The 24,336-nt window shown below is 42.6% G+C and overlaps 1 protein-coding gene across 1 annotated transcript in view; it reads left to right on the top strand.

Annotated features, from left to right (window-relative positions):
• Positions 1-7,958: 7,958 nt before the first annotated feature.
• The window catches only part of GPR39 (G protein-coupled receptor 39), a 72,308-nt gene continuing 55,930 nt past the window's right edge, over positions 7,959-24,336 (top strand). Inside the window, exon 1 of the mRNA XM_013100310.5 lies at positions 7,959-9,236. Coding sequence (XP_012955764.4) covers positions 8,372-9,236 — 865 coding nt within the window. The 5' untranslated portion in view covers positions 7,959-8,371. The remainder of the gene's footprint in view (positions 9,237-24,336) is intronic.

Genomic DNA, 24,336 nt, shown 5'->3' on the forward strand with positions numbered 1-24,336 from the left:
GAATCTTTCTTCCTAGACTGTCTTTTCTTCCTGTAGGTGGCACAGAAATCTGAGTAAAGACTTTGTAGTTTTACAAACTCCAGTTCCTTCTATCTAGGTACTATCTGGAGCTAACATCTGGAGAGACTGTTTCTAGGATAGTGTCTTCTGATAATTTCTTCTCTTTATCAAATGTTTATTTAGGTCCAAACCAGGCAAAGTCCACCCTGGAAGAATTATTTCCTTTGGTCTAGAGCCAAATCTTTTATCTGTTTGAATGGATGTCCTGTAAAACTAATGACTCTTAAGCAGTCTGTATTGCTTGCTCTTTTCTGCATTCAGTGATTCTTCCTGATAGCTCTTAGGTCAAATTGAAGTTGTTACCGCATGCCACAATTACAAATAAATGTCACCCAACAGTTGGACAATCGAAGTAATGTTCACAAAATGTGGAATTTATCATCTGATGTATACACAAAGATTGTATTTGTCTCACTTCCCTTCACATGCTCTCTCTACAGAGGGCTGTCGATATTGCAGCTGTTATTTGTGTTATGGCATCACAGAATGGTTTGGGTTGGAAGGGACCTTAAAGATCATGTAGTTCCAACCCCCTGCCATGGGCAGGGACCTACAGAGAGCCCTTTTGTTGACAGAAGGAAATAAGTACTCCTAGGGCTACAGGAATACTTTGCACATTTTCCTAAGACTGGCATTAATCAGGTTGTGGTTCCTCTGAGGAAGATCTTCATTGACACAAGGCAATCTTGGGGTGATAGTGTGGGATGTCAGGGTGGGCCTTGTGTCAGCAGGTTGGCATTTACAGCTGTTGGAAGCACGTATTTCCCTAGCAGGAACAGTACACCAAAGAACAAGGATAAAAAATATTGTCAAGAGGGGAGGAAATGAGGGGGAGAGAATTACAGATCCAGAAAGCAAAGAGAAAAAAGTGATAACTAAAATATTTTCACATTAACTTTATATAATTCATGCTTCAAAAACTACATAATAGCAGTTGGTTTGCTCCAGACAAAGGAGTTTCTGTATTTTTCCAAAATAGAAGAGCTCTGCTTACCCAGTATGGGAAGTCACCACAATTTATTGATCATATATTTGTACTGCGAGGTCGTTCTGTTTGTACCTGGACAACCACTTGGGCAGAATATGGTACCACATAAACGCAGGTGAAAACACCATTAAAAAACAGTTTGGGATCCTATTTCCTATTTATTTCCATGTTCAGTTTCAGGATTTGGGTCTGTAGGACAGTGAGCAGCCACTTCCAGTGTCAGTCTTCAGCAGAAGAATTTCAGAAGTCAAGGAAGTTACACAGATGAAATAACACTGCCAAAGCATGTGAGGAACACCCCCCACAGCCACCGTGCAGGGATAAAGTAAATAAGCATGGCAAGCATCACAAATGCCTACTCCTGTGTAAATTCTGTGCTCTAAATTTAGAACAGCTCACTTTCACATTTGTTTGTTTTAGATCTTTGCTTGACTTCGAGCTACCAATATAGTGCGAAATTGCCAAACAGTCCCGTTACACTGTTTATATTTGCTTCTGCATCTCAATGACAGCTAAAACGCAGTGAAGAAAAAGTGCAATCCTCCCAGTCAATACCCGGCGGGTATGGAAATGTGTCGCTGCCACGGAGCTAATTTGGGACACTGCTCGGTGCTGGTGGAGGGCAGCAGCTGCGCAGAGCTGCTGGGGACCGACGGGGAGCAGGGCACTGTGCCAACAGCCCCAACACGAGGCAGTGAGCCTCAATGAGCCTTCACTGCCTGTTGGTCCCAGGCCAGTACCTCCACATTCCTGCACATACCAAACTCCAAAGCTTTCTCAGATTTTCCTGGCTGCTGTGTGCCCGGCAGAGGAGCAGCCCAGCATGCAGCAGCACGGATCTCCTGCCCCAGGAAGCCCCAGCATGCGGAGGGCACAGATGAGAGCAGAAGCAACTGGAGTCTGGCATTTCAGCTGGGTAAATGGGGGCTCAGTGCTTCACAGACTCTGCAGTGATGGCATATCTGGGAGCTAAAACTCCTGAAATTCGCTTAGTGCTTTCTCTGAGAACAAAAAACGAAGCCTGTGTTCTGGCCAAATTGCAGCTCTGATGGATTCTGCGTGTTTTACTTAGAAGCCCAGATGTGGCATCCCCTACACCTATAAATTGCTGTGTAATGTTAATTGCCTGCTCTACCCAGAGGTAGCTGCACCATTTCAGCAGTAGGTGAAGCAGTCCACTTTTTCTTACAAGCTATTTAAAATTAGTTTGGTTGAAATTCTTGCAAGAGAAGGGGCTATATAGTGATAAAATACAATTTTCTGAAAGTGAGGTGTTGGTTATTTTGAGCTTTGGCATCATGTATGTGTTGTTAATGAGAAAGAACAAGGTGACAGAAGTACTCTTGCTGCGGTGACATGCTGCTAGGATTCTTTAGATTCAGGTCAAAAAGCCGTCATTAGCTTGCTTCAGGCTAAACCCCATCAGCTGAGTTTTGAAGAGAGGCAAAATGGTTCTGTAATAGCTCTGCTGGGCATAGGAGTACAAGTGCTGATGATGACAAGGTGGCAAGCACAAGAAGGGAGAAAGAAACCATTTCTTTTGCTTCTCCTTGCAATAGTAAAGCTTAATATGGTTATAAAGAGAATTTTCAAGAGACCAAGAGTGAACCATCAACATTTTTAGACAATTCCTAGTTGGTTTGTTGGCAAACAAAGAAGAGAGTGTTCTCTGAGTTGCAGCTTTTTTATTTGCACGTGATGACCATCTCCATATGTTACTGACCTTGGAGATTCATAACAAAAGTTATGGTGAAGTCAGGTTATCAGAAGGCGCATTTCTGCAGAAGTTCTTTCTATCTGATATATTTAGGCAACATTCAGAGAGAGGTCTGAAGTTTTTTCCAGTGCAATGGCACAACAAGATCCAAAAGGATGAACCTCTATTAAAGGATGGATTGGAAGAATGCACTGTGTATAAGAAATTTTATTTGTCAGCTTAAAAATATGCCATGGGGAAATAAGTGTGTTCTTAAAAAGGAGCTTTGGCATGTATTTTGAAGCCATTGCCACCTATTTGGACAAGGCATTTCAGAAGTTACAGGGAGAAAAATGAGATTTCACTCAGCATGCTGGGGATTGTGCCCCAAGGCTCATGGTGGTAATTTCTTGAACCAGATGTTGTGTTGTGGTGCCACTGTGCTGCAGATAAAGGGGAGTCCGAACGGGCTATTTCAGGAAATGTGTTCAGTATGGTCGATTCATGATTGTTGGGAGCTGGGTTTAGTCTATACGTGTAGTTTGTTTTTAAGTTACAGTTCTTTTGTCAATCCTGGGATATAAATAAACTCAGTTCCTCTGGTGCCTCATTCCCAAAGGATGCAAAAAGTATCAACTAACTCCAGTAGGAGACTTGCTTTTCCCAGCCCTTCTAATCAGCTTCTCACCATTTGGGGACACAGCAGCTGGCCTTTTTTTTTTTTTTTCTTACCCCTTCTAACAGCTACAGCAGTGTCAAGGGAGGGAGAGGAGCAGACCTCTTACCTTACTCCAAAAGTGAAAAATTAACCCTTTCACTTTCTTGCCAGAGAAATGCACTCCCGCCTAATCACAGCAATCCACAGACATCCTAGTGCATTTGGTTTACTTCAGACAGTGACATATTTGAGGGAATGCTTTGAACATCTTGAATGTCTTTAATTTACCAAGGTGATCGGAAAGCAGGTGGTGTATTGTTCAACAATTGAAGATATGACTTAGTACAATAATTACGTGTTTTGCTGCTGTAAATGTATTTTAATTATTTTGAATTAACATCAGTTAAAACCACCAAGGCAACTAGTTAAGAGCTGTGTAAATACATTTATTGCTTTGTAGACTGTTGCAGGTTTTTAGCTGAAAATCCAGGTATCGGTAGGTGGCTCAGGCATTGCACAGATTTTCTGTGTCTTGGATAAACCATTTAGTCTCACTGTCACCACTTTCTTCTCTTGTTGCTAGCCAATTTGTAAAATACACTGTAAGAAGTGAAGTGCTTTGATCTATTTATTTATATGGAGTGATTTGGAGCAGAGATCACTTTTACAGTGTATCCTGGAAGCATATTTGCAAACCCATTCTCTCCTCCAGATGAGCAAACACTCACAATATGATCTTCCAAGAGGATGGCATTGCAGCAGATAACTCTGTACATAGCTAAATAAAAGATGGCAGCTTTCCATATGTCACCTTTCTAGAGGTAATCTAATTAGACTAGAATTAATTATGGATATGCAGGTTACACAGCGCATCCATTGCCCTGATTGCATAACCCAGTCTCTAAAGTTGTCAGAAGAAAAGGAGCCGAGCAGTTAACAGCATGGGAATTGTTAAGACTGTGTTGCCCAAGAATGAACTCTTTAGGAAATTAAAAAGTAATGCATTTCACAAATTACTTGTACTTACTTGTATTAGTAAGTACATCATAGACTTCCAAAGAAGGAGAATAGCATTCAAGAATAATTTACCAGAAGCATACAAAGGAATCTTAACAGTAAAGAAGAGGTTTGTTAGATATCAAGAAAACAGCAAGAAACCTTGAGTTAGTTGAATGTAGTCTTTAATTATTTATATTTTTAATGGAATATAATTTAAAAAACCAACATGAGCTGTCTCTGGCAAATTGATTTTTTAAAACATTTAATATCACTTGGGCTCCTCACTTTTATCTGTGTTATTTCTTCCTTTTATTCCTGCAACACTTTCCCCTCTGTCTGTGCAGATCAGAGTAGCTGTCTTCTGCAGAACAGCAATCTCATTTTGTTTACCTTGTGTTTCCAAGAGAATTGAACAAGCCCAGGATTCACCTCCTCTAAACAAATACTTGCAAGACAAAGGTATCTCAGCTATTCTAAGGACAAGAGGTTTGTTGAGATGGAGAACAGTAAAGACTAGCAAGGAAAAAAAGTCAATGTGTTTTTATCTGAAAAAAAAAAAAAAGTTAATCCTTTGCGCAGCCTCATTTTCTTTGCTTTTGAGATAGCTCTCCTTTTTCATTTAAGTTTTAGAGTTTTTCATCCAAAGGAAGCAAGAAACCGAGGTATTTTCTTTGTTCCTGTCAAGTAGCTCGAACAGTTTGAGAACAGAAACCAGTCAGAGCAGTGTGATTAGCGTAGCCAATTAGGGTGGATTTGCATATTCACAACACGGCTATCGAGAAATAATTCTGCAGAGATAATGCAAGCGTGGCAGCGCCTGTCTGCCAATCGGAGCACCCTGGCTCCCGTGCTGGATGGTAATTGAGAAATAACCGTGCAGTGATCCTGCAGATTGGGCACCCCGCGCCAATCCACATGCTGGCACTGCGCAGCTGGGGAAGAAAGTGCGTTTGCAAAGCAGTCGCTGTACGATACCCCTGCACGCTGGAAAAGGTTAATCTACGCTCCATTTACATAAAATGCAACAGCATCTGTCAAATGAGTTGGTTCTTCTAAGATTATTTCCAGCTACAACTTGTGCTAGCTGCCACTTTTGGGGGCCCAACCTCACCAGGAGTCTGGGGGATGTGGCTTTTAATGAGGTGGCAGGCGGCCAAGCCCTGAGTGTCCCGTGGCTCCTCCGTCCTTCAGTTCAGCCAGGTACAGGGTATGAGGTGCAGGTGAGCTTTGCACAATAGCCCAAAGGTTGAGCCATAAAACCCTGCTTGTTTTTGCCCCATCATCGGGGTGTTATCCAACAACCAGGCAAAAAAGCAAATGGCCTTGCAAGAAACCTCGCAGGTTCTGCTGGATAAAAGACCAGGGTGGCTGATCACAGCATCTTTATTATCTCTGAAAGTGAAAAATCACCTTATATACTATAGTGACAACAATCTGTGCTCCCTCTCTGCATTCCTCTGGCTCCCACTGCTCTTCGGCTCATACCAGCAACCATGTTGCTGCAGGCATGGGGGCGAGCACAGGGCAGAGCGCCCTGCTGCCCCGTGCCCACATAATCTGCATCTTCAGGACACCGTTTGCTGATCCAGGAGCTGCCAATTCCCTCCCTGCAGTGTGCAGCAGCCACGTGTGCTGATTTTAGAAAGACTGATGGTGATGTTTGTCCGCAGTACTCCTGACTTCTCTGGTGACGGGGCTGAGGCCTTGATGCTGAGTCATGGCGGGGCAGTCCGAGGCCTTCTCTCAGGTACAGCTCCACAGGCCACGGGCACTTTCAGAGCTGCTAAGGGAAAGACAACTCCACAAAAAAATGAGCTTGTGGGTACTCAGGGCTACGAGGTATCAAGGGAAACTTAAAAAAAAAATCCCTAAAATTAGACCATTGCACAAATCATAAGGTTATAACCTGGTATCATATCTACCAGGATAAAGACCATGAGCTCTCAACCTCTGTGCCACAAAGAGACATTAGGCACATTTAGTTGGGTAGAAATGTCTCCCTCAAGAAAGATATATATTTTATAATAACCCATGATAGGGATTTTATACCCATCTCAAGAATACTCACCACTGGTTTATCTACTCCACTAACTTACGTAAGATTTTTTTTAATTTTTTTTTGTAATGGCCTCCCTTTATGAATAACCACAATCATCTCTTTCCTTCCTATCCCCTTTGTGGCACAAGCTTTTTATTAGAAAGTTAATAAACTTTGTGTATGTTCTAAAGATAATATTGAAAACTGCAAAACTGTGTTCTGCATTTTATAATTGGTGTGGAAAAAAGGGGGAGATCTAATCCAATTGGGTCTTCTTTGCTCTCTTTTGCTCTCTCTCTCCCTTTTTCCCCTTTGATGGTAAGCAGCAAATTTTAATTAGCTTCATTTCCACAATTCAGTCATGCATATGTAATCTTTGTTCACACTTTTATAAAGTAAAATTAAGTGAAAGAAATTGGGTAATAATAGAAAGCTTGTCTGAGCAGAACAAATGTGAATTATCAAACATAAGGAGAGATGACTGGGAGTACAGGGCTTGAAGTTGTGCAAGGTTTGAGGTGTTTTTTTTTTTTTTTTTTTTTTTTTTTCTGAAATAGGACTGCATAAATAATGCATAGGAACAGGTGCTGATTATCCTGTTTTGGGCATCTTTTGTTCATTATGTACTTGGGCTGCTGAGGTACAGTGATAACCAGTGAATGTGAGGAGACTGCTTAATAACAGCTTTCTAATGTTTCTCTTTTATTACAAGCTGAAAGTGTCACATGAGCTTGTCTAGTTAATAAAAATCACTTTGTGAACCCACTGTTCTTAGATTTGGTATTGGAACAGATCACTGTATTGGGCCTCTCTTGATTATAGCTGCAAAAGCTGTTCTGCTGTTTTGCATTGTAATTTAAAGGTTTCCTAATCCATATACACACCCTCTAATTAAATGTTTCCAGGGGTTACCTTGGGAGCCTTCAGTGCTATGGTTTGAAACTAAAACTAAAGAGTGCATTAAATTCATTCTCCCTGGGGTGAGACACAGGAGAGGGAAGTACATTTTCATCCCCTGCTACTCTTGATTATTAGAAAGCACCAGCATGGTCGGGACTGCTAACTTCACTATTTTTGTTATCTAACATGAGAAGATGGAAATTTAAAGGGAGACGATCAATATGTTTATATCTTGTTCAGCTTATCATTTCTGAAGAGATTCATCATCAGCAATGAAAAACCAGAACCTCCTGTTGACGTAAATGGATCCATGGCCACAGAAGCTGCACAACAAACACTGCTGCACCAGACGCTGAGATCTTCACTAAAGGTAATGTAAAGTAGTAAAGCATGTTGGTGTCACCACATAGAGAAGTAAAGTTAATGGTTAATGGTTAATGTTAAACTCATGAGGAGATACTTTCTCTTCAGCGCCTGTGCACACACACTCAGCCTCACCCCACCAACCTAACAGGTCTCAGGGAAACACCTCTTTTTGTCCCTGAGAAGGAGCTCCTGTTACAGGAAGTGTTTCAGACTTGGGAGTTTCTTTTTCTTTTTCTTTTCTCTCTAAGCGTGCTTTGCTATCAGTACATAGGGATAACCAAGATTTAGGTTAATGGTTAACAGACCAGTGATAACCACATAGAAACTCTGACTTCCTCCTGCTGTGGTCAGGACAGAAAACTGCCTTCACTCACAGAAGAGGCAGGAGCTGAAAGGAGTGCAGTTCACAGCGCAGAGGGCTGGAGTATGGCAGCTTTGCTACAGATTGGTAAGAGCTAAGACACTTTCTCTCCCACTCAGATTACTGACTCAGCTGCTGTTGCTTACAAAACCCACAGGTGTGTCTAGTTGAGACACTTTCATAGTACCTGATTGTTCTGACCTGTGTGTCTTGGTGAAGAGGGCAAAGCAAGAAAGGATCTATTTTCTGTCATTTTGGACATCAGGGAAGCTCTTCTTCCCTCTTCATCGTTCCAGGGGCTGCTCATGGAAGGACAGACATCCTCTTCAGACTGTTTTCATCGCATTAACCACACTCATATCCCAGAGTTTGAGGTGTCTCATTGGATCAAGATCACTATGGCCTCTCTTGACATCTGCATCTTTGTAGCAGGCATCTTGGGCAACAGCATCACCATCAAGGCCACCAAGATCCTGCAGAAGAAAGGCTACTTGCAGAAGGAGGTCACGAATCACATGGTGAGTTTGGCCTGTTCAGACCTCCTGGTCATCCTGCTTGGCATGCCTGTGGAGTTCTTCAGCGCCATCTGGAGACCTTTTGGCACCCCAAATGGCAATGTGGCTTGCAAGCTCTACTGTTTCCTTTTTGAAGCCTGCAGTTATGCCACCGTGCTGCATGTGGCCACCCTCAGCTTTGAGAGGTACGTGGCTATCTGCCACCCCTTCAAGTTCAAGGCACTCTCTGGACCCCGCACAGTGAAGCTGCTCATCGCCTTTGTCTGGGTGACATCTGTCATCGTGGCTCTGCCCCTGCTTTTTGCCATGGGCACAGAATATCCCCTGGAAATCATCGAGGGCTACGAAAGTACGATGGGCTGCATGAAGCCAACTCCCAGACACCAGTTACCCGATACAGACAACATGACCATCTGTACCAGCCTCTCCTCCAAGTGGCCTGTTTTTCAGGCCAGCATCTTCACTGCTTTTGCTGTGTACATCATAGTGCTGGGGTGTGTCACCTTCATGTGCCACAGCATGATGAAGGCCCTGAAGATCCACAAGAAAGGAACTGTGGCGGTGAAAGGTGACCTAGGACACCAGGAGCAGTACCTAAGGAAAAGTGAGAGCTCGGAGGGCAAGAGCTCCAGGAGACAGATCACTCTATTCCTGGGTAAGATCCCTCTTCTACTCTGCCTCTTCTACCCTGCCCCTTTCCCACAAAGGAAGGAAAACCAGAGGCCTGCATCTTGCCTCGCCAAATTCCCCCAAATGAGGGATGTATTGTTTGACACTGGTCCGAGATGGAGAGGCATACTTTTGGTTGCAATGACATATTTAAGAAACCTGATTTCTCTGCATGTTTCTGACCATTTTTGTTGTTAGAACAGGTGGGAGGGAAGACAAAAGGAAAAATCCATTTACTGTCTAATATTTATGTTGCCTGATTATACTGCATGTCTACGTGCAGCAATAGTGGTAACAGGATGTTGCTGCTTGACCTTTGTGGTAGCAATAGCCACAGCTGCCTGGACATAAAGTAGCTCTACTTGCATGTCTTCCCATTAAATTACAAATACATGCATATTTAGTAAGGCCCTTAATAAGAGGGCAGACTGTCTTGCAAGATATAAAGCTTGTCCCGCTCTGAAGGCATGTCCCTGTTAACTGGGGATGCTCCCTGAAGTGCACTGATTTAGCTTTCCGTGGCTGTGTTGCATCCGAGCATTGAGGGAGCTGGGCTGGGCAGCTGATCTGGTCTTGCAAATTGCTGTTGCCCTTTTTGATTTTTTTCTCGGTTTTATTTGAAGGCCTATAACCTTGGAATTATGTTTGATTCTGATCTCTCTTGCCACATTTGTCAGACAGAAACTAATCAAGCTGTCATTTTACCAACTTGGACTCTTTCCAGGCAGTGATCCATGCAGTCTCCACATTTGTTGATGCTCTTAGAGGTACCCTTAATCATGTCCTGGCTGAATTACAGCTAGTTCTTGTTTTGTTGGGTTGCTTAATACGATACCGGGTATAATAAATGAACCATCTTGTGTAGGAATGCACAGCAGACCTAGGATTCCTGTGTTGATTTTTGATGCTCTGCTTGATATTGCAGAGGGGGAGCTGAAACTTGTGGATCTGCCCAATTCTAGAGTTTTATGTTGATGGTGATGACTTGAGAATCCCTTGCTTCCTCAGCTAGTCCTGCTTTTGCCCTGGTCTGGGGCAGGGAAGGGTGCAGGGCAAGGAGTCCAGGGTGCAACAAGCACGTTTTCTGCTGCAGGTGTGGTGGAAACCTGTCAGACAAGGCCTGTGACTCAGGCATGGGGCAGGCTGGAGCTGCGTGCTGTGCCTGCCGTCACCCTCCAGATGGGAGACGTGACGCTGCAGGCTGTGCACGGCTCTTCCGCGTGCCCAGGGTGCACATCTGAAGAAGAAATCGTCTCCTCGCACAAGGCATCTATTAGTCAGGGACGAGAGCCCCCGTATCAGGATGATTAAAAGGGCTCTTGATACCTGAGTCCACCAAAAGTACTGACTTCTGGGCTGGAAGCTTAACAGCTGAAGCTAAATGCAGCATGTTGCACAGAGCTGAAAAAGGGATAAGGCTTTGCTCTTTAAGTTAAGTGCTACTGTGGGATCCTTAAATGTCTGTGGATCTCGCTCTCCTTGTAAATTATCACCCACAGCTACATTAAAGTCCAGTCTAAGATCCAAATCCTGTAGCAAGTTCTAGTCAGGTTGAGAGGTGAAGGTAAATTACTGCGGCTTTTCTTCCCCTCCTTGATTATTTTTCTTGCTTGCTGATAGTCTAGTGTGGAGTAGGGCAGACCCGTTGCTGCTTGCAGAAGTGTTAAAAAAAAAAATAAATGAAAGGACAAGCGAGTTGCTTTATCTTACGGGAATTTGCCACCGGTATCTGACGCTTTCTCTGCTCTCAGCTTTCTGGAGCTGGTAGACACTTCTGTGAATCCCCTGAAATGATTTCAGTGGCGTATTTTAAATGGCTCTTAATATGAGTCTTGCTAATTAACTTGGGTTGGGAAATAAATTAATAAACTGAAGAGGAAGAAACTGTGGCTTGCATCCCTGAGAACAATGCAAAGCAATTTAATTTGGAGATTTCATAAGAGTGATGCTTTAGGGCAGTTTTAACCCAGAAGAAATGAACATATAAATTGTTTACAAATTGCTGAATTTAAATATAGTGATTTAGAAGTCCTCTTTGTTTTTCATTTAACAGATGGGTCAAATTAAAACAAATATTTGCTCATTTACAACATATTTCACTTTTAATGTGAAATGTAAATGACAGCATATAGCAAGATGTCTTCAAACATCTAACAGCAATAAAAACAATTTAGCATTTTCTTCTTCTAGTTGTTAAAAGTGATAAGTTCTCCAAAACGGAGATTAAATTCATAAATCTCTTGACGATGAGAAAAAGCTAAGTGGAAAGAGACACAAGAAGGAACTGGTGCTTTTTTAGTGTCATGTTATTGTGAAGCACTCAAGAAAATTCATGAAAACAAATTGTAAATGTTGAAAGACTGTGTGCTGTGGGAGGCACTGGTGCTTGCAGGATGAGCCCCGGCCAGGCTGACACCACAGCTGGGGTGGAGGAGGAGGGGGATGAGAGGCCAAAAGAGGGGAGCACATGGTACTGGGCAGGCTGAGCACGAGGGGAATGGGTTTCTTCCAAGGGGGTGTCTGCAAGGGTCCAGTCCTTTGGTTTAAACCCTGGAGAGGCTGGTTTGAGGGTTGAGGTCCGTGGGGTAGGGATGTCTGACCCTAGTGTCTCTGCTGCCCTCACCATGCCTGTGGTGGAGAGGAGAGACTGGTGCAGCAGTCGCTGTAATTCTGCACCTGGTGATGGAGAGGGAGCACTTCCAGGGGCTGTTCGGCTCAAATTTTGGGATTTGTCCCGGTGGGGGAATACAGATTTGTCCCAGTGTTTTGGAGAAAATCAGTTCTGTTTTTTAAACTAGGCTGTGCAGTGCTGCTCTTTCCAGGTTCTTTCCCATTATTGCTGTTGGCTTCGAGGAAGATATGATGGTACATGTAAGGAGGCTCTGCTTAATGCTCCTGCTCCTGAAATTAGGCTTGTGGGGCTTCAGAAAGCCTGGGGCAAGCTTCCTGCAATCTCTGTGCATGTGATTTATTTGATCATCTTCTGAGTGAGGTGGTAAAACTCCAGTGCCTCCAGTGGCTCAGCCCATCCATATGAGCAGGGCAGATCAGACTGGGTGACACGGTGTGGGTTTTCCATAGCTGTTAAAGCAGCTTTGCTCATGTTGGGACAGCAGATCTGTCTTCTAGTGAAGGGCAGCATGGGTCTGCTTGAGTGTGGGTGACTCAACAGCAAGGAAAATATAGCTGGACTTAATTTTTGAGTGGCTCACGGCAGCACTTGATTATAGAAGTTTCTCCACCTCCAGCAGCAGAAATAGAACAGGTAAATGTGCTTATGAAAATACTGGGCGGATGGCACTTTGATGAAATGCAAGTTTTTAATAGTATTTAAAGCCTCCTAGTTCTCAGCCCACCGTGACACTCTTGTCTTTGTGCTGGGGCTGTGAAGGGCCAGACGGTGATGAGAGAGATACCTAAATGGCCACAGAGTGATGTTGGGGCCCTCTGGCTGCTCCAACACCTGAGCTGAGGCACCTGCCCCCATCAGGGAGCTCTTGACAAAGGGTGGGTTTGGGGACTTCGGCTGGGTCACAGCAAAGAAAGGGAGGGAATGTGACAGAAGGGTCCTGCAAAAGGGAGACCCAGCTAGTGCAGGAATTATTAACGTTAGTAAAAGAGGGCACTTCCATAGCTGAATCTATGTCAGTTAAAAATCTTCAGGAATCATTAACTTAATCGCTAATCTCCAGCAGTCGTTAAGGGGAGCCGTGTGGGACAAGGCCCTGTGCCAGCCACCGGCGGGGCGCACCTCAGCGGCAGCAGGCCCGTGCCAGCCATGCGGGTCTTGGCTACTTTCCTCCTAATCCGGTCACTGATATAAGGCTGCTTTTATGCAAAAGCACCTGTGTGCTTAGATCAGACTGGCCTGAACTTGTACTCAAAAATGAAGCGAGTTTTGACTGTCCCAGATGGAAAATTTACCACTTTTGAAGCTTCTGTGGTATTTCCCTTGCCAGCTTCAGTTTTGTGCTTCTGCTGAAGGCTTTAATTATTTTGTATAAAGCAGCCTCGGGCCTACCACGGTAAATACATTGAAATTGAAAAGTCCTTTAGTGTTGCTATATGCACTGCTTTTCTTTGTTATGTGCTTCCAGCATGCCCTTCAGAGCAGCGCTCCTCTCTGTGCAGCAGAGGGGCTGCAAGGTGCTGGGGGCACTTTGCCGCCTGCCCGCCAGCATCCTGGCATGCTTTTCTGTCTCCTGGCCACCACGAGATGTCCAGCCATCCCACCTCTCTCTTCCAGAAGAGGGAAGGATCAGAGTAATCCAGCTGCTATGAAATTGTTGCACAGATCATAACCAGTGGCAGGGCCTCTGTCTGAGAAAGGCATTGTGGTGGCTTTATTTATATTTTCCTTTTGTCAAATGCTTTAATATGTTTCTCAGATACACAGAGTGTCAGCTTGAAGAAGGTAGCAGTGTTGGTTTCGTGTGTCGTGGTATGGTACAGGTAGCTTCTGGTCTGTTTTATGGAGTAAAAGAAATTAGAGGCTTTGCTGAGACTCTGGTGAGTTCCACAGAAGGAAAGGCAGTCCCTCCTGCTAAATCCAAATACAATGAGCAAAGACTGGAAAAGCTAGAGGTGGTGGCTGTTAAAATGATGGAGGCTATTCTATCACAACCCCAAATGCCACTACAAACACCATGGACACAACTGAACCTGGCCATAAGCTAAAGATAGATAAAACATTGAGTCAGAAATTAAAAAGATCTCTTGGAACTTGAGCTGGATCACTGTTTTCTCCCCCTGATATACTACTGCTGGCAGATTAATATTTTGCTCAGAATAAAGGTATTGTGTGTAGAAATAGCCTTTCCAAAGATCACTAAGGAAATGTATTCTGCAAGGCACTTGGCAATTGGATTTTCAGGAGGACAAATTACTTCAAGTACTCTGCAAAAAATACATGGTTGTCATCTAGAGATGACTCAGGCACTGCATAGCTTGACAGTGGTAGGACTTTTGTTACAGGAAAATTAGATGCTTCTTCGTAGGCTGGAAATTGGCTTTTTTTTTTTTTTTTTTCCTTACTGAAAAAGGTAAAACTTGGTAGAACAAAAATTGAAAGAATAACCTAATTGATTAGATTCCAGAAGAACACAGCTCCAGCCCATGTTCTTTAAACTCAGCTTCATCGACTCCTCTCGGTTCATTTCTTTAATCATTCCACTCAGCTGCCTTTCTTCAGAGACTTTGTTGGAGAGGTGCCTGAAGATAAATATATTGTAGGCTGGATATGATTTTCATCTATGTGTTTTATACGGTGTCTTCATCTATATATTTCCCTGAGCAGGGCTTCGAAGTACACAAGACAAGCAGGAGACTGCATGTTCTGCAATGAGTAGCAGGGGCTGAGCAGGGGGCATGAAACACCTGGATCCAGAGACCAGGGGCTGATTATTCAGCCGAATGAGACACCCGCCCCTGCCACCAGTAAGATTTTTCCTTTAGATGTTGCTTTCTAGAAGAGAGATCAAAGAAAGGGATTTACTTGGTGGTGTTCAGGAAATTTTGCTTTCCTCTTTTCTGCAAAAGTATTAACCTGGTGTCAACAGCAAAACTAATCAATGCTAGCGAACACTGGTAGCACAAAACCGAAGCTCAGCAATTCAGCAGATGACAATGGAAAGACTGCATTCAGGGATCTCAGCTTCTCGGGGCAATTGTGTACAGCCAGCCTCCTCTGATGAGCTGTGGGACTTTTGTTGTTTCAAAAAACAAAACAAAACCAAAAAACAACAACAACAACAAAACATAGCCACAGTAAAATACACTCAAGGCAAACTTCTGAAGTCCAGGTATCTAGATATTTTCCGTTTTTCCACAATGCAATTTAAAAATGAACATAAGCAAAAACAGCATAATTTTCCTCCCTATTGTAGAGAAAGCAATTTATCTACTACTGCTTTTAACTGGACTCATGTACTAGGAGATGGTGCTTTTGGCTTAAATAGACGGTCTTCCTTTTCTCCTACTCAGAGGGATGGCAAAATGGTGCAGAGAGAAAAAGAATGTAAGAATAGGGACTAATTGAGGCCAGTACCCCCAGGGTATTTAAGACTTTTGTAGTTTTAATGGAAAAATCAATGCGTGATTACACTTTGCATTAGAGTACTTAAAAATTGCTTGAAAGTGAAGTCTGCAGCTTTAAAAACAACCTAACCCTGAAAATACTACACTTGGAGAAGCAAATTCACTACCAGTGTAATCCACATCATTCTTTATGTGTGTTGTCCTCGCAGAGGACTACTGTCTTTGCTTCTGTGCATCCTGTCTCCCTTCCATTTGTGTATCTTCTCCCCATACCTTTCAGCCCTTGTGTTTTCCAGCACCCCTAGGTATACACTAGGAGAAGGAAGGTGGGAAGTGCAGGCACCATCCCTCAAGAAACAGGGAGGAGGCTGCTGCATTTGGGGAGATGAGATTGAGCTGTGTCATTTCAGCTCTGAAAAACCCATCCTGGCTCATGGCAAACCCACTCTAGGGCATGTTTTCTCACAAGTCAAAAGCCTGGGAGCTGTCTCTTTCTCCAAAGAACAGAAAAGAAAGCAAGAAGATTTATTTCCATCTAAATGGAGAAATATAGACGTTGATCCAGGTATGAAATGAATTGAGGGAGATTGTTCTCAGCTAAAAATCAGCACCCCTACTTTGGGAAACCCTGTCCTATTGATTCTGGTTGACTGCCCTCATTCTTTGGTCAAGAGACTATTTTCTTAAGCATTAATTTTCCACTTTCTGTTTTCTTGCTATCTTTTCTGAGCCAGACACCATCTCAAACACAGATTGCTCTTCAGACTTCCCAGTTTTAGTAAATGGGTCTCATTTGTGGCAAGTTCACACATGATTTATTGAAGTCTTCACCTGTGAAAATTAAATGCATTATCTATTCCTCTATTGTTTCATATTCCAATTATACCACATTTCGCAAAATTAAATCTTTTGTTTTCCTAGCTGATGTTAAGACCATTATCTTTAAACAATGATTGCTAGCCTGTGAATTTTAATAGAAGACAACTTTAATTTATGAGCATTTATTAGTAATATGAAGCTTTCAATTTTATCCTACATAACTTTTTGATTTCCTAAAGGCAAAATTTGTATTAGAAACTGAGAACCGATGAACTGCCAACGAACAGGTTAAAGATTATTTTTGTCTCTTTCCTTGTTACAAGTGAGTTCCTAAGCCTATAATTTCACTGGATAGGTAGCAAAATTGAAAAACAAATATGATAGAATTTCCACAGAAGATAAACAGTTAAGATTTCGACTTATGGTTGGCACACGTTGTAGCACCTTCTTTGCCTTTTTTGAGGGCATCATAAGTGTGTTTGTACTGGTAGATGTAAGTCTTATGCTTAAGTGAGAAAGCAGTTATCCTCTGAACTCTGTTGCAGATGTATGAGTAATATCAAGGCTAAACATTTATGGATTAAATGAGTTTGCCAAAAGCCTCTTCATTGTATAAATACTAACTTACAAGGATTGGTGAAACTGAGAAAGAGGTCCAGTATTGATATGAGCTAACTTTCCCTTGCTTCTCCTTAAGTTGTTTCCATTCTCTTGGTTGTTACGTTTAATTGTCTCTTAAAGGCACTTAGCATATTTGTTTCTATGAATTTTTAAAGAAGGTATTCAAGTTGGAAGTGCAGTTGATGGGGTTAGAGTTGAGGGTCTCTCTGAAACCAGCTGTCTGCTTGTTAGGGAGACGTGCAGAGAGAGAGAGTTGTATGAGCACTCAAACAACACTTGACATCCACCTGCAAACAGGTGCACATACATAATAGTTACCAGGAAACTCAATTATACTCATGTGTGTAAAGAACCCCAGACACAAAGGTGTATTAGAGAAGACAAAATTGCTTAGTTATCCATACTGGTCCTCACCCAGCATAAATGGCTTTCTCTCCTCGTGTTTTATTAGGTAGCATCTGCACAGGTATTCAAGAAGCCCTTCTGCTCCAATCTCTCGTTGAACTCTGTAAAAGAGCTTCTCAGATACAGCCCTTTTCGGAGGGGAGACTAAATATTTTGTCCCTATTCATATAATATTTATGCAAGGCTGCTTTGTTTTTACTCTGCCATATAATATTGCCAGGTTGTTTTTTGTTGAATGCAATGATTATCTTGTGTAGCTCAAGGAGGGGCTGCCTTCAGCTCACCCTTGTTTTGGTGCTGTATCTAACAGGGTGCTGCTGAAGGTGATTTTGATTTGAAGGAATGTTAGGAGGCTGTCCTGATTGCTCCTTCCTAGAAAAATCTGTTGAGTTCAGTATATGTGTACCCCTTAAAGTACAGTAACTACAACTATTTGAGCACTTCTTCCATGAAGTGTAAAATTTGAATTGTGGAATTTATAGTCGTGGAGACCAAATGTAAATGTGGGCTCCAAAAGGGATTAAATATAACCTTGAAGGATAGTGCTGTCAAGAACAAGATACAGTCTCTAGTTTGGAAAGTCCTCGTGGTGCTGAGTGCCAGAAACTTGATGTGAATAGTACAGGAAAATCCCTCTTGCTTGTTCCTTCTCCCACAGATGCCAATGTGGGATTATCACAAAGAGAAAGGAGTTGCCAGATGAGTGCTAGGTCTGTCCCTGTATGTCTGCCCTGAAACTTTCTGTATATGCCAAAATTGTCAATTAATCAGGGGCTGCCTTCAGACAGGAAGAATATATGCTTTTAAGATGGTGGAAAAAGGAGTTTGGCTGAACAAGAAAAAATTGAAATGCTCTCTCTAAAACTTTTGTTATTGAAAGGTCATTTTTCCTACACATTCTTAGACCATAAACTTATAAAGAAAAAATTCTATACATTACTGGGGTGCATTTAATTTTAATCTAGAGGAGTTAAAATGTGTCTCTTTTGATGAGCTCCAGTATTTGCTGATTTTTTTTTTTGTCCTGTGCCTCACATTATGTTTCTACAGTAAAGAAAACTCTTGGGCTCCCTGATTTCCAAAAGAAAACTGACCTTAAATTTGTCCCTTAAAGGCGTTAAGAATGAAGGTGTTCAAGAACCGAATCTCAAGGGAATGCTTAAGGAGAGCTATAGAAGAAAAGCTCTTCAAGCTGCCATAACTGGGCCAATGATCAGAATTAAGCCTTTAAGGTGACGAAAGATTGCAGTACCGCAGCAATACCGTACAGAGAGATTCAAACAGTCTTTGCTGTGGGTGCAACTTTAACATGCCACATTTCTGACCATTAGATAAGAACTAACGTCGTGTGGTGAAGGACAAAGTCAAAAGAGGGCCTGCTGGACAAGTGGAATTGTTTGCCCTTGCCCTGTAGATAGTGAGAGCCTTCTGACTTTGTATCACGAGCTCATTCAACAGATCAGAAACCCACGTCTAAAACGGCTGGATTGGGTTGTGTCAGAGGTATTCAAAAGATGGTATCTGAGTAATCTTTTTGTCGTGAAAGCCTGAATACTTAAATTTTAGTGGTAATAATAATGATATCGACTCCTGCCTAGATTTGTAAAGGCTTCTGTTGGTATTTGCAGGCATACACATACCTTTGAAAACTCGGACATTGGTTCTAGGGCAGGAACTTTGGTACTGAAATGTAATGGGTTAAAATATATTCTTGTTTAAACTTGAACTTTTGACAAAACGTGATGTCTAACTACCCGCATCGAGGCTGGAGAATAGGGCTGCTAAGATGACTGGGGAATGTGGAGATGAACCTTAATGGAAGCTAAAATTAGGTTATCTTGTTTAATGTAGCAAAACTAAGAAATGTCTGTCTTTGAGTTGTCTGTAAGCACATTGGGGCAGTGAGTACTGAGGAAAGAGGAAGATCTGGTTTGTACCCTGACCTGAAAATCTTGCAAGACTGACTCAGGAACAGCCATCAGTGCAGTTACTCCAGGACAATCAATCTTATCTCATGGTGCAACCAGTTAAGCATAGCAGTCTTGCTGTGTGCATCTTCAGAAACAGCCGGACCTGTTAAAGTTAGGCCTTATGTCAAAGAGTTTGCAGTCACCCTTGTCTCAGCTGTGGAGCCAGGGACCTTGCACGAGTCTTCCCCTCCAGCTTAGAGACTGTCTCAAAGTCATAGTACCCTTGATTAACTTTGAATTTATGGAGCTCTAAATCCATGCTGAGTATGGATTTGCTAATTTGGTCTATAAGGAGAGTAGCCTGCAATAGGACGGCTGGAAGACAGAGTTCTTCTGAAACCGCTGTCTGCTGGTCTGGTGAGTACGAGGGACCATCAGAGATGCCTCTGAGCAAAGCCAGAGCAGATCTCACCTCTCTGTCCCTGTGGGGGTTTGGGACCGTGTACCTCATCTGTCTTTCAATGCTTCTCTTGTGCCCTTTCTTAAAGGACTTTCCCCACCTACTGTACTTGGAGGCAGCCGTGGGAGTTCACTGTTAAATGTGAATGTCTAGAGAGATAGGAACTTTCCACTGTCGTGATTCCCTTCACTTTTCCTATTCCTACTTCCATGCACGTCTGCTGAATTCTAAGAAGCTTTTTGATAGCAACTTGAAATTCAAATGTCCCTTTTCTTTTTGTCTTCTGGTCCAAGCCAACATTTAAATGCATTCCTTTCTATTATAAAGAGCATATTGACAATTTAGGAAACACTGTCCTGCAGTACAAATTCTCTGATATTACAAAATATTACCATGTTCTCTGCATTGATCTAAATGATGGCGTTGGCACAAGAACTAATAGGTCTACAGGGGCCATGAATGAGCACAGGCAGAAATGAGAAAATTTCTAATCATGAGAAGGACATGTTCAGGGACAACCTTCCAACTGGAGAGCTGAACCAAACTAGTTCAGTTTCTGGGGCAGAGAACATGCTGATTTCTGCAAGTCTGTGGTTTGGATGCCCATGCCAGGAGTTAAGGGATGTCTGGTTGCAAAGCCCAGGCCTCTGCTGGGTTGGAAGGAGGAGGTTATGATTGTTACTCCATGGTGTGGCACTGACTCAGCATCCTGCCCTAGGAGGGTGCTGAATTTGGAAAGGTGCAGCAAGCAAATGTTCATAAGGTTCAACATTTTCTTGGCAAATACCTGCTGGCAAACTCAGACTTTCAGAAATCTGGCTTGGGACTGCACAGCATGGTGCACACACGGGTTCCCGTTGTAAATGAAGGATCCATTTCCTGCTCATTGGGGTCTCTGAGTATCAGGGCATCTCCTTTGCTTTCCTCCCCCCCTGCCTGCAGGCCCTCTGTACCAGCCTGCCTCGATACCCTCCTCCACTGCCAGCATGCCCGTTAGTCCCGGTGTGCCTGGTGACTGGCATTTGAAAACTTGCCTCCGAGTGCCTTTCTCCGAGAGAGAATTGCTTTAACCTTATCAAATGGAAGTGAAATTTAAAATGACTTCACGTTTATTTACTGACAGGCAGGAATGTCCTCTAAATTGACTGTCACAGCACGAACGCAGTGCGGCAGGACCGCATCATAACCTCTTGTTGGCCTTCAATCAGTGTTAAATTTGGGGAGTGGGGATATTATTTCGGCCTCCCTGGGTGTACGGATAGCATTCTCATTTTGAAGTTTTATACAACGAAGTTATATTTGATATTTGCATAATTCAAATAGATGAAATCCTCAAACAGGCACAGAAGACTTGATTTCATTAACTTGGGATGCAGCCATTCCCATCTCTCATGCATATGGCAAATACCTTTCCTGTAAGTATACTTTAAAGATTCATTTCTTTCTCTAATCAAGTGGTGAAATCCTACTCACGGGAACCAGAATTGATTTCTTTTCCCTTCAGACTGAATGGCACAGACCTTATTTGGGTTAACTTCTGTCGTGAAAGGTAAGGTTAACCCTTCTGTGTGCCGAGAATCAGCCAACTGAGTTCCCGTTTGCTGCTCCAACACCCTGCAAATGTACACGGTGCAGTTGTCCTGCAAATGTAGCTGTCAGCTCCGCTAAGCTCAGAGATGCTCTGCCTATTCTCAGCAAGGGCCTATTTTCACTGAAAGCCTGGCCATGTAAGCTGGTTTTTAAATTTCCTCCTGGGCTTCAAATGCTGGAATCGATCATTTGTAGTTTGGTTTTAGTCTTTAACAATCAAGGTGAGGAATTGCTCCCAAATCAGTTAAGATGTTAGGAGGGAGGCAGCTTCTCTGTGCCACATGGATGGTACCAAGGAATCACAACAGGCTCTTGCAAGCTTCCCTCCAAGCATGAGGTTTTCTGGTAGGAAATGGAAATCAGGCAGAAATGCTCCTCTCTTGGAGCTAGCACCTGTGTCTTGCTGTCTGTGGGGGACCTGTGGGGACATGGGAGAGCTCCACCACATCAGTGCAATTTAATAGACATCAGTGGAGAATTAAAGCAATTTTGGTTTAGGTATCTGATGTTGCTCCAAATAGTCTTGAGGAATACTCCTGCACAGTGTGCAGTCTGAGCCCATGGCTGGGACTCCTCTTCGTAGCAGCACCTAGGTGAATTTCCCTTCTCTTTACTACTCAGTTGCCCAAATACATTTGTATGCTGTTTTCCTGTTCACCTTCTTGGTAATGGAGTTCTGCATTTTGTTTTTTACCTTTCAGATACATCACTTTTCACTTCAATTGTCTTATATTAGTTGAAACTGATAACCTGACCCTTTGGCTGCTCTGCTTCTCTGAAACATTTCCCAGTGCTTTCACTGAAATCAGGATGCTCTGCTACACTCCTACGGGGAGCTGCTTAAAAAAAAAGGGGGGGGGGTCGGGAATGAGGAAAAATATATTCTTTCTTGGTAATTTGGGATGCTTAATTTTCTACTTCTTGTCTTAGAACATGAGGTAGTCACTGGGGAGGGTTTTCTTCCCCGTGTTACTAGTGAATTTATGGTGTTTTCTGCCTCACCTGCCTGCCAGCCTGCCAGGTAAATGACAGCAGTAGGTCAGTTGGTATGGAACACCCCAAGAAAAGCCAGGGTTTCCCACCTGTATTAAAGGAAGATTTTATGCTGTAATTGATAGCAATTAGTAAACCTTGCATTAAATGGATACACACTTCAGTATTTGACCTCTAAAATCCCTGTTGTGGGGATGCAGAGTGGGCAGGAAGCACTGAGCTTGCTCTTGTGTGTTGGTTCCCACCTCAGCTGTCAGCTGCCTCGCACAAACAAGTTTATAAGCTCAGCACTGTCGTTCCTGAGCAGTTCTGATCCGTCTGGCTTTAGTGCTTTGTTCACTTAAATGTTGCACTGCTAGGCCATTATGCAGAGATTTTCAGCTCATCCTAAGGAAGTCGTGCCCTGTTTCTGCTTTTCTGGACATTCCTGTGGCACAGAAAAGTGGGCTTTTTTGACAGCAGGGAATGCTGAAATGGTCTAACCATTCTCACCAAACATTCATCCTGTCTCAAGGCATGTTCCTCATGCTGGGCGGCTTCCTCATGCTTTGGAGGTAGCAGCCCAGAGCCCCGTGGTTGGCACCGTGTTGCCTTTTGCAGGAAGAGCAGCCCAAAATAACAGGGCCTGAAACAATGTCTTACTCTTCTTGTATCTGGAATTTCTGGTAATTTTGTTTGATTTTTGCGGGGCTCTTTTTGGTTTGTTGGTTTATTTGCTGTGATCTTTAAGCAGGCTCAGATCAAGCAGACCCAGCTCCCACCCTGAGGAGAAGCTCTGGAAAAATCTTCATTCAGCAGAAGCCCCAGGAGCCTAGACAGGCACATGCCGTGTGTTGGGGTGCACAGGAGATCGATGCACTGAGTTCAGTAGGACCTAGAAGCACTTTAGACCTTTGGTATCAAAAATCTTGTTGACAAGCCCCTGAACTCTGACTTTAAAATCATTTCAGATCAGGAATCATTGCCACTTTACATCACAGTTTTCAAATCCTTTATCTTTTGAAGTAACCCTGAGAAAGTCAGCGCCCCCAGGGTTCAAACCTTATTTATTTTATTTCCCTATTATTTCAGTACATCAACAGTTAAGATAATTTTCACTCTTTGTTTTTGGGGAGAATATATAGAAGCCTGAAAAAATATATATTTGAAGTGAAACATCATATCATGCTTTTGATCCAAGGACTGGTGTTCTGCAGGAGAAATTAAAAAAAAAAAAATCTCATGATAACCCCTCTGCTTTCCTAAAATAGAAAACCTGCATAGTTAATGAATATAAATGAATGTACATTCACTTCCTTTTTTTTGAGGTTACGAAAGCTGATTAACATTAGGTACCACAATTTATTTAAAGCAGTTGAGTAATTATTCTGCTTCCTATCCCATGAACACGCAACTTATTTATTACTGAGGTTGTTTTTTTTTCCTTTAAGTGTATCCTTGAAATCACATTGGGGACATATCTTTGTCATCATCAGAGTTTTAAAATAAGTATTTTACAGTAAGTAATTTTTGGTACACAAGCAAAGAAGAAAAATTGGGCAATGCATTGAAATTCAATGAACTGTGATGAATCGTCTTACAGGAAAGGACCTGAAAGGCTTAGGAATGAAATAATATATTGACAATTTGGGGTTACACAAGTAGAATTCAATATTCAGCATAATTAAATTAGAAATTGATAGCTTCAGCAAAACAAAACAGTTCTTCATATAAAATCTAAAAGAGGTGAAGCATCTCTGCGTTATTGCTACACCGTGTGGGTCAAGGTGCTTTGGCTGAGAGCTGTTTTCCAGCAGATCGTTGTGTAGTGACTTCTATGTGTTGGCCCTTCCTGTTATCTCAGCCAAATGTCGATTTCTTCTTTGCTTTCTAGGCTGCCATAAGTTCTCCTGTGTTGCTAGTTATGCCAAGCAGGTTAAGTCCTTCTGTCTAGGTCAATCTTTCCTAAAATTGCATGCATCCATCCTTGGGACCAAGAGAGAGAGAAGTGAGCAGATGCAGTTGGAGGTGGCCAGGAGCTGTGCAGTTGTGGAGATTTTGAGATTTTGCAGGTTTTTTCCTCATTGCCCCTTTTGTTAACTTTTAGAAGTTGGCTGTTGAACAAAAATGCCTTTAACCTGGTTAAAAGTTACTCTCTAATTTGCCACACTTGATAATTGTCTGTAAGAACATATCAAATTCTGCATGAAGGAAAAGAAATACCAAGATTCTTAAATACAATATTACTGTTTTAAACATAATAACAGCACTTC

This window comes from Anas platyrhynchos, chromosome 7 (genome assembly GCF_047663525.1).
Source record: "Anas platyrhynchos isolate ZD024472 breed Pekin duck chromosome 7, IASCAAS_PekinDuck_T2T, whole genome shotgun sequence".
Taxonomy (NCBI): domain Eukaryota; kingdom Metazoa; phylum Chordata; class Aves; order Anseriformes; family Anatidae; genus Anas; species Anas platyrhynchos.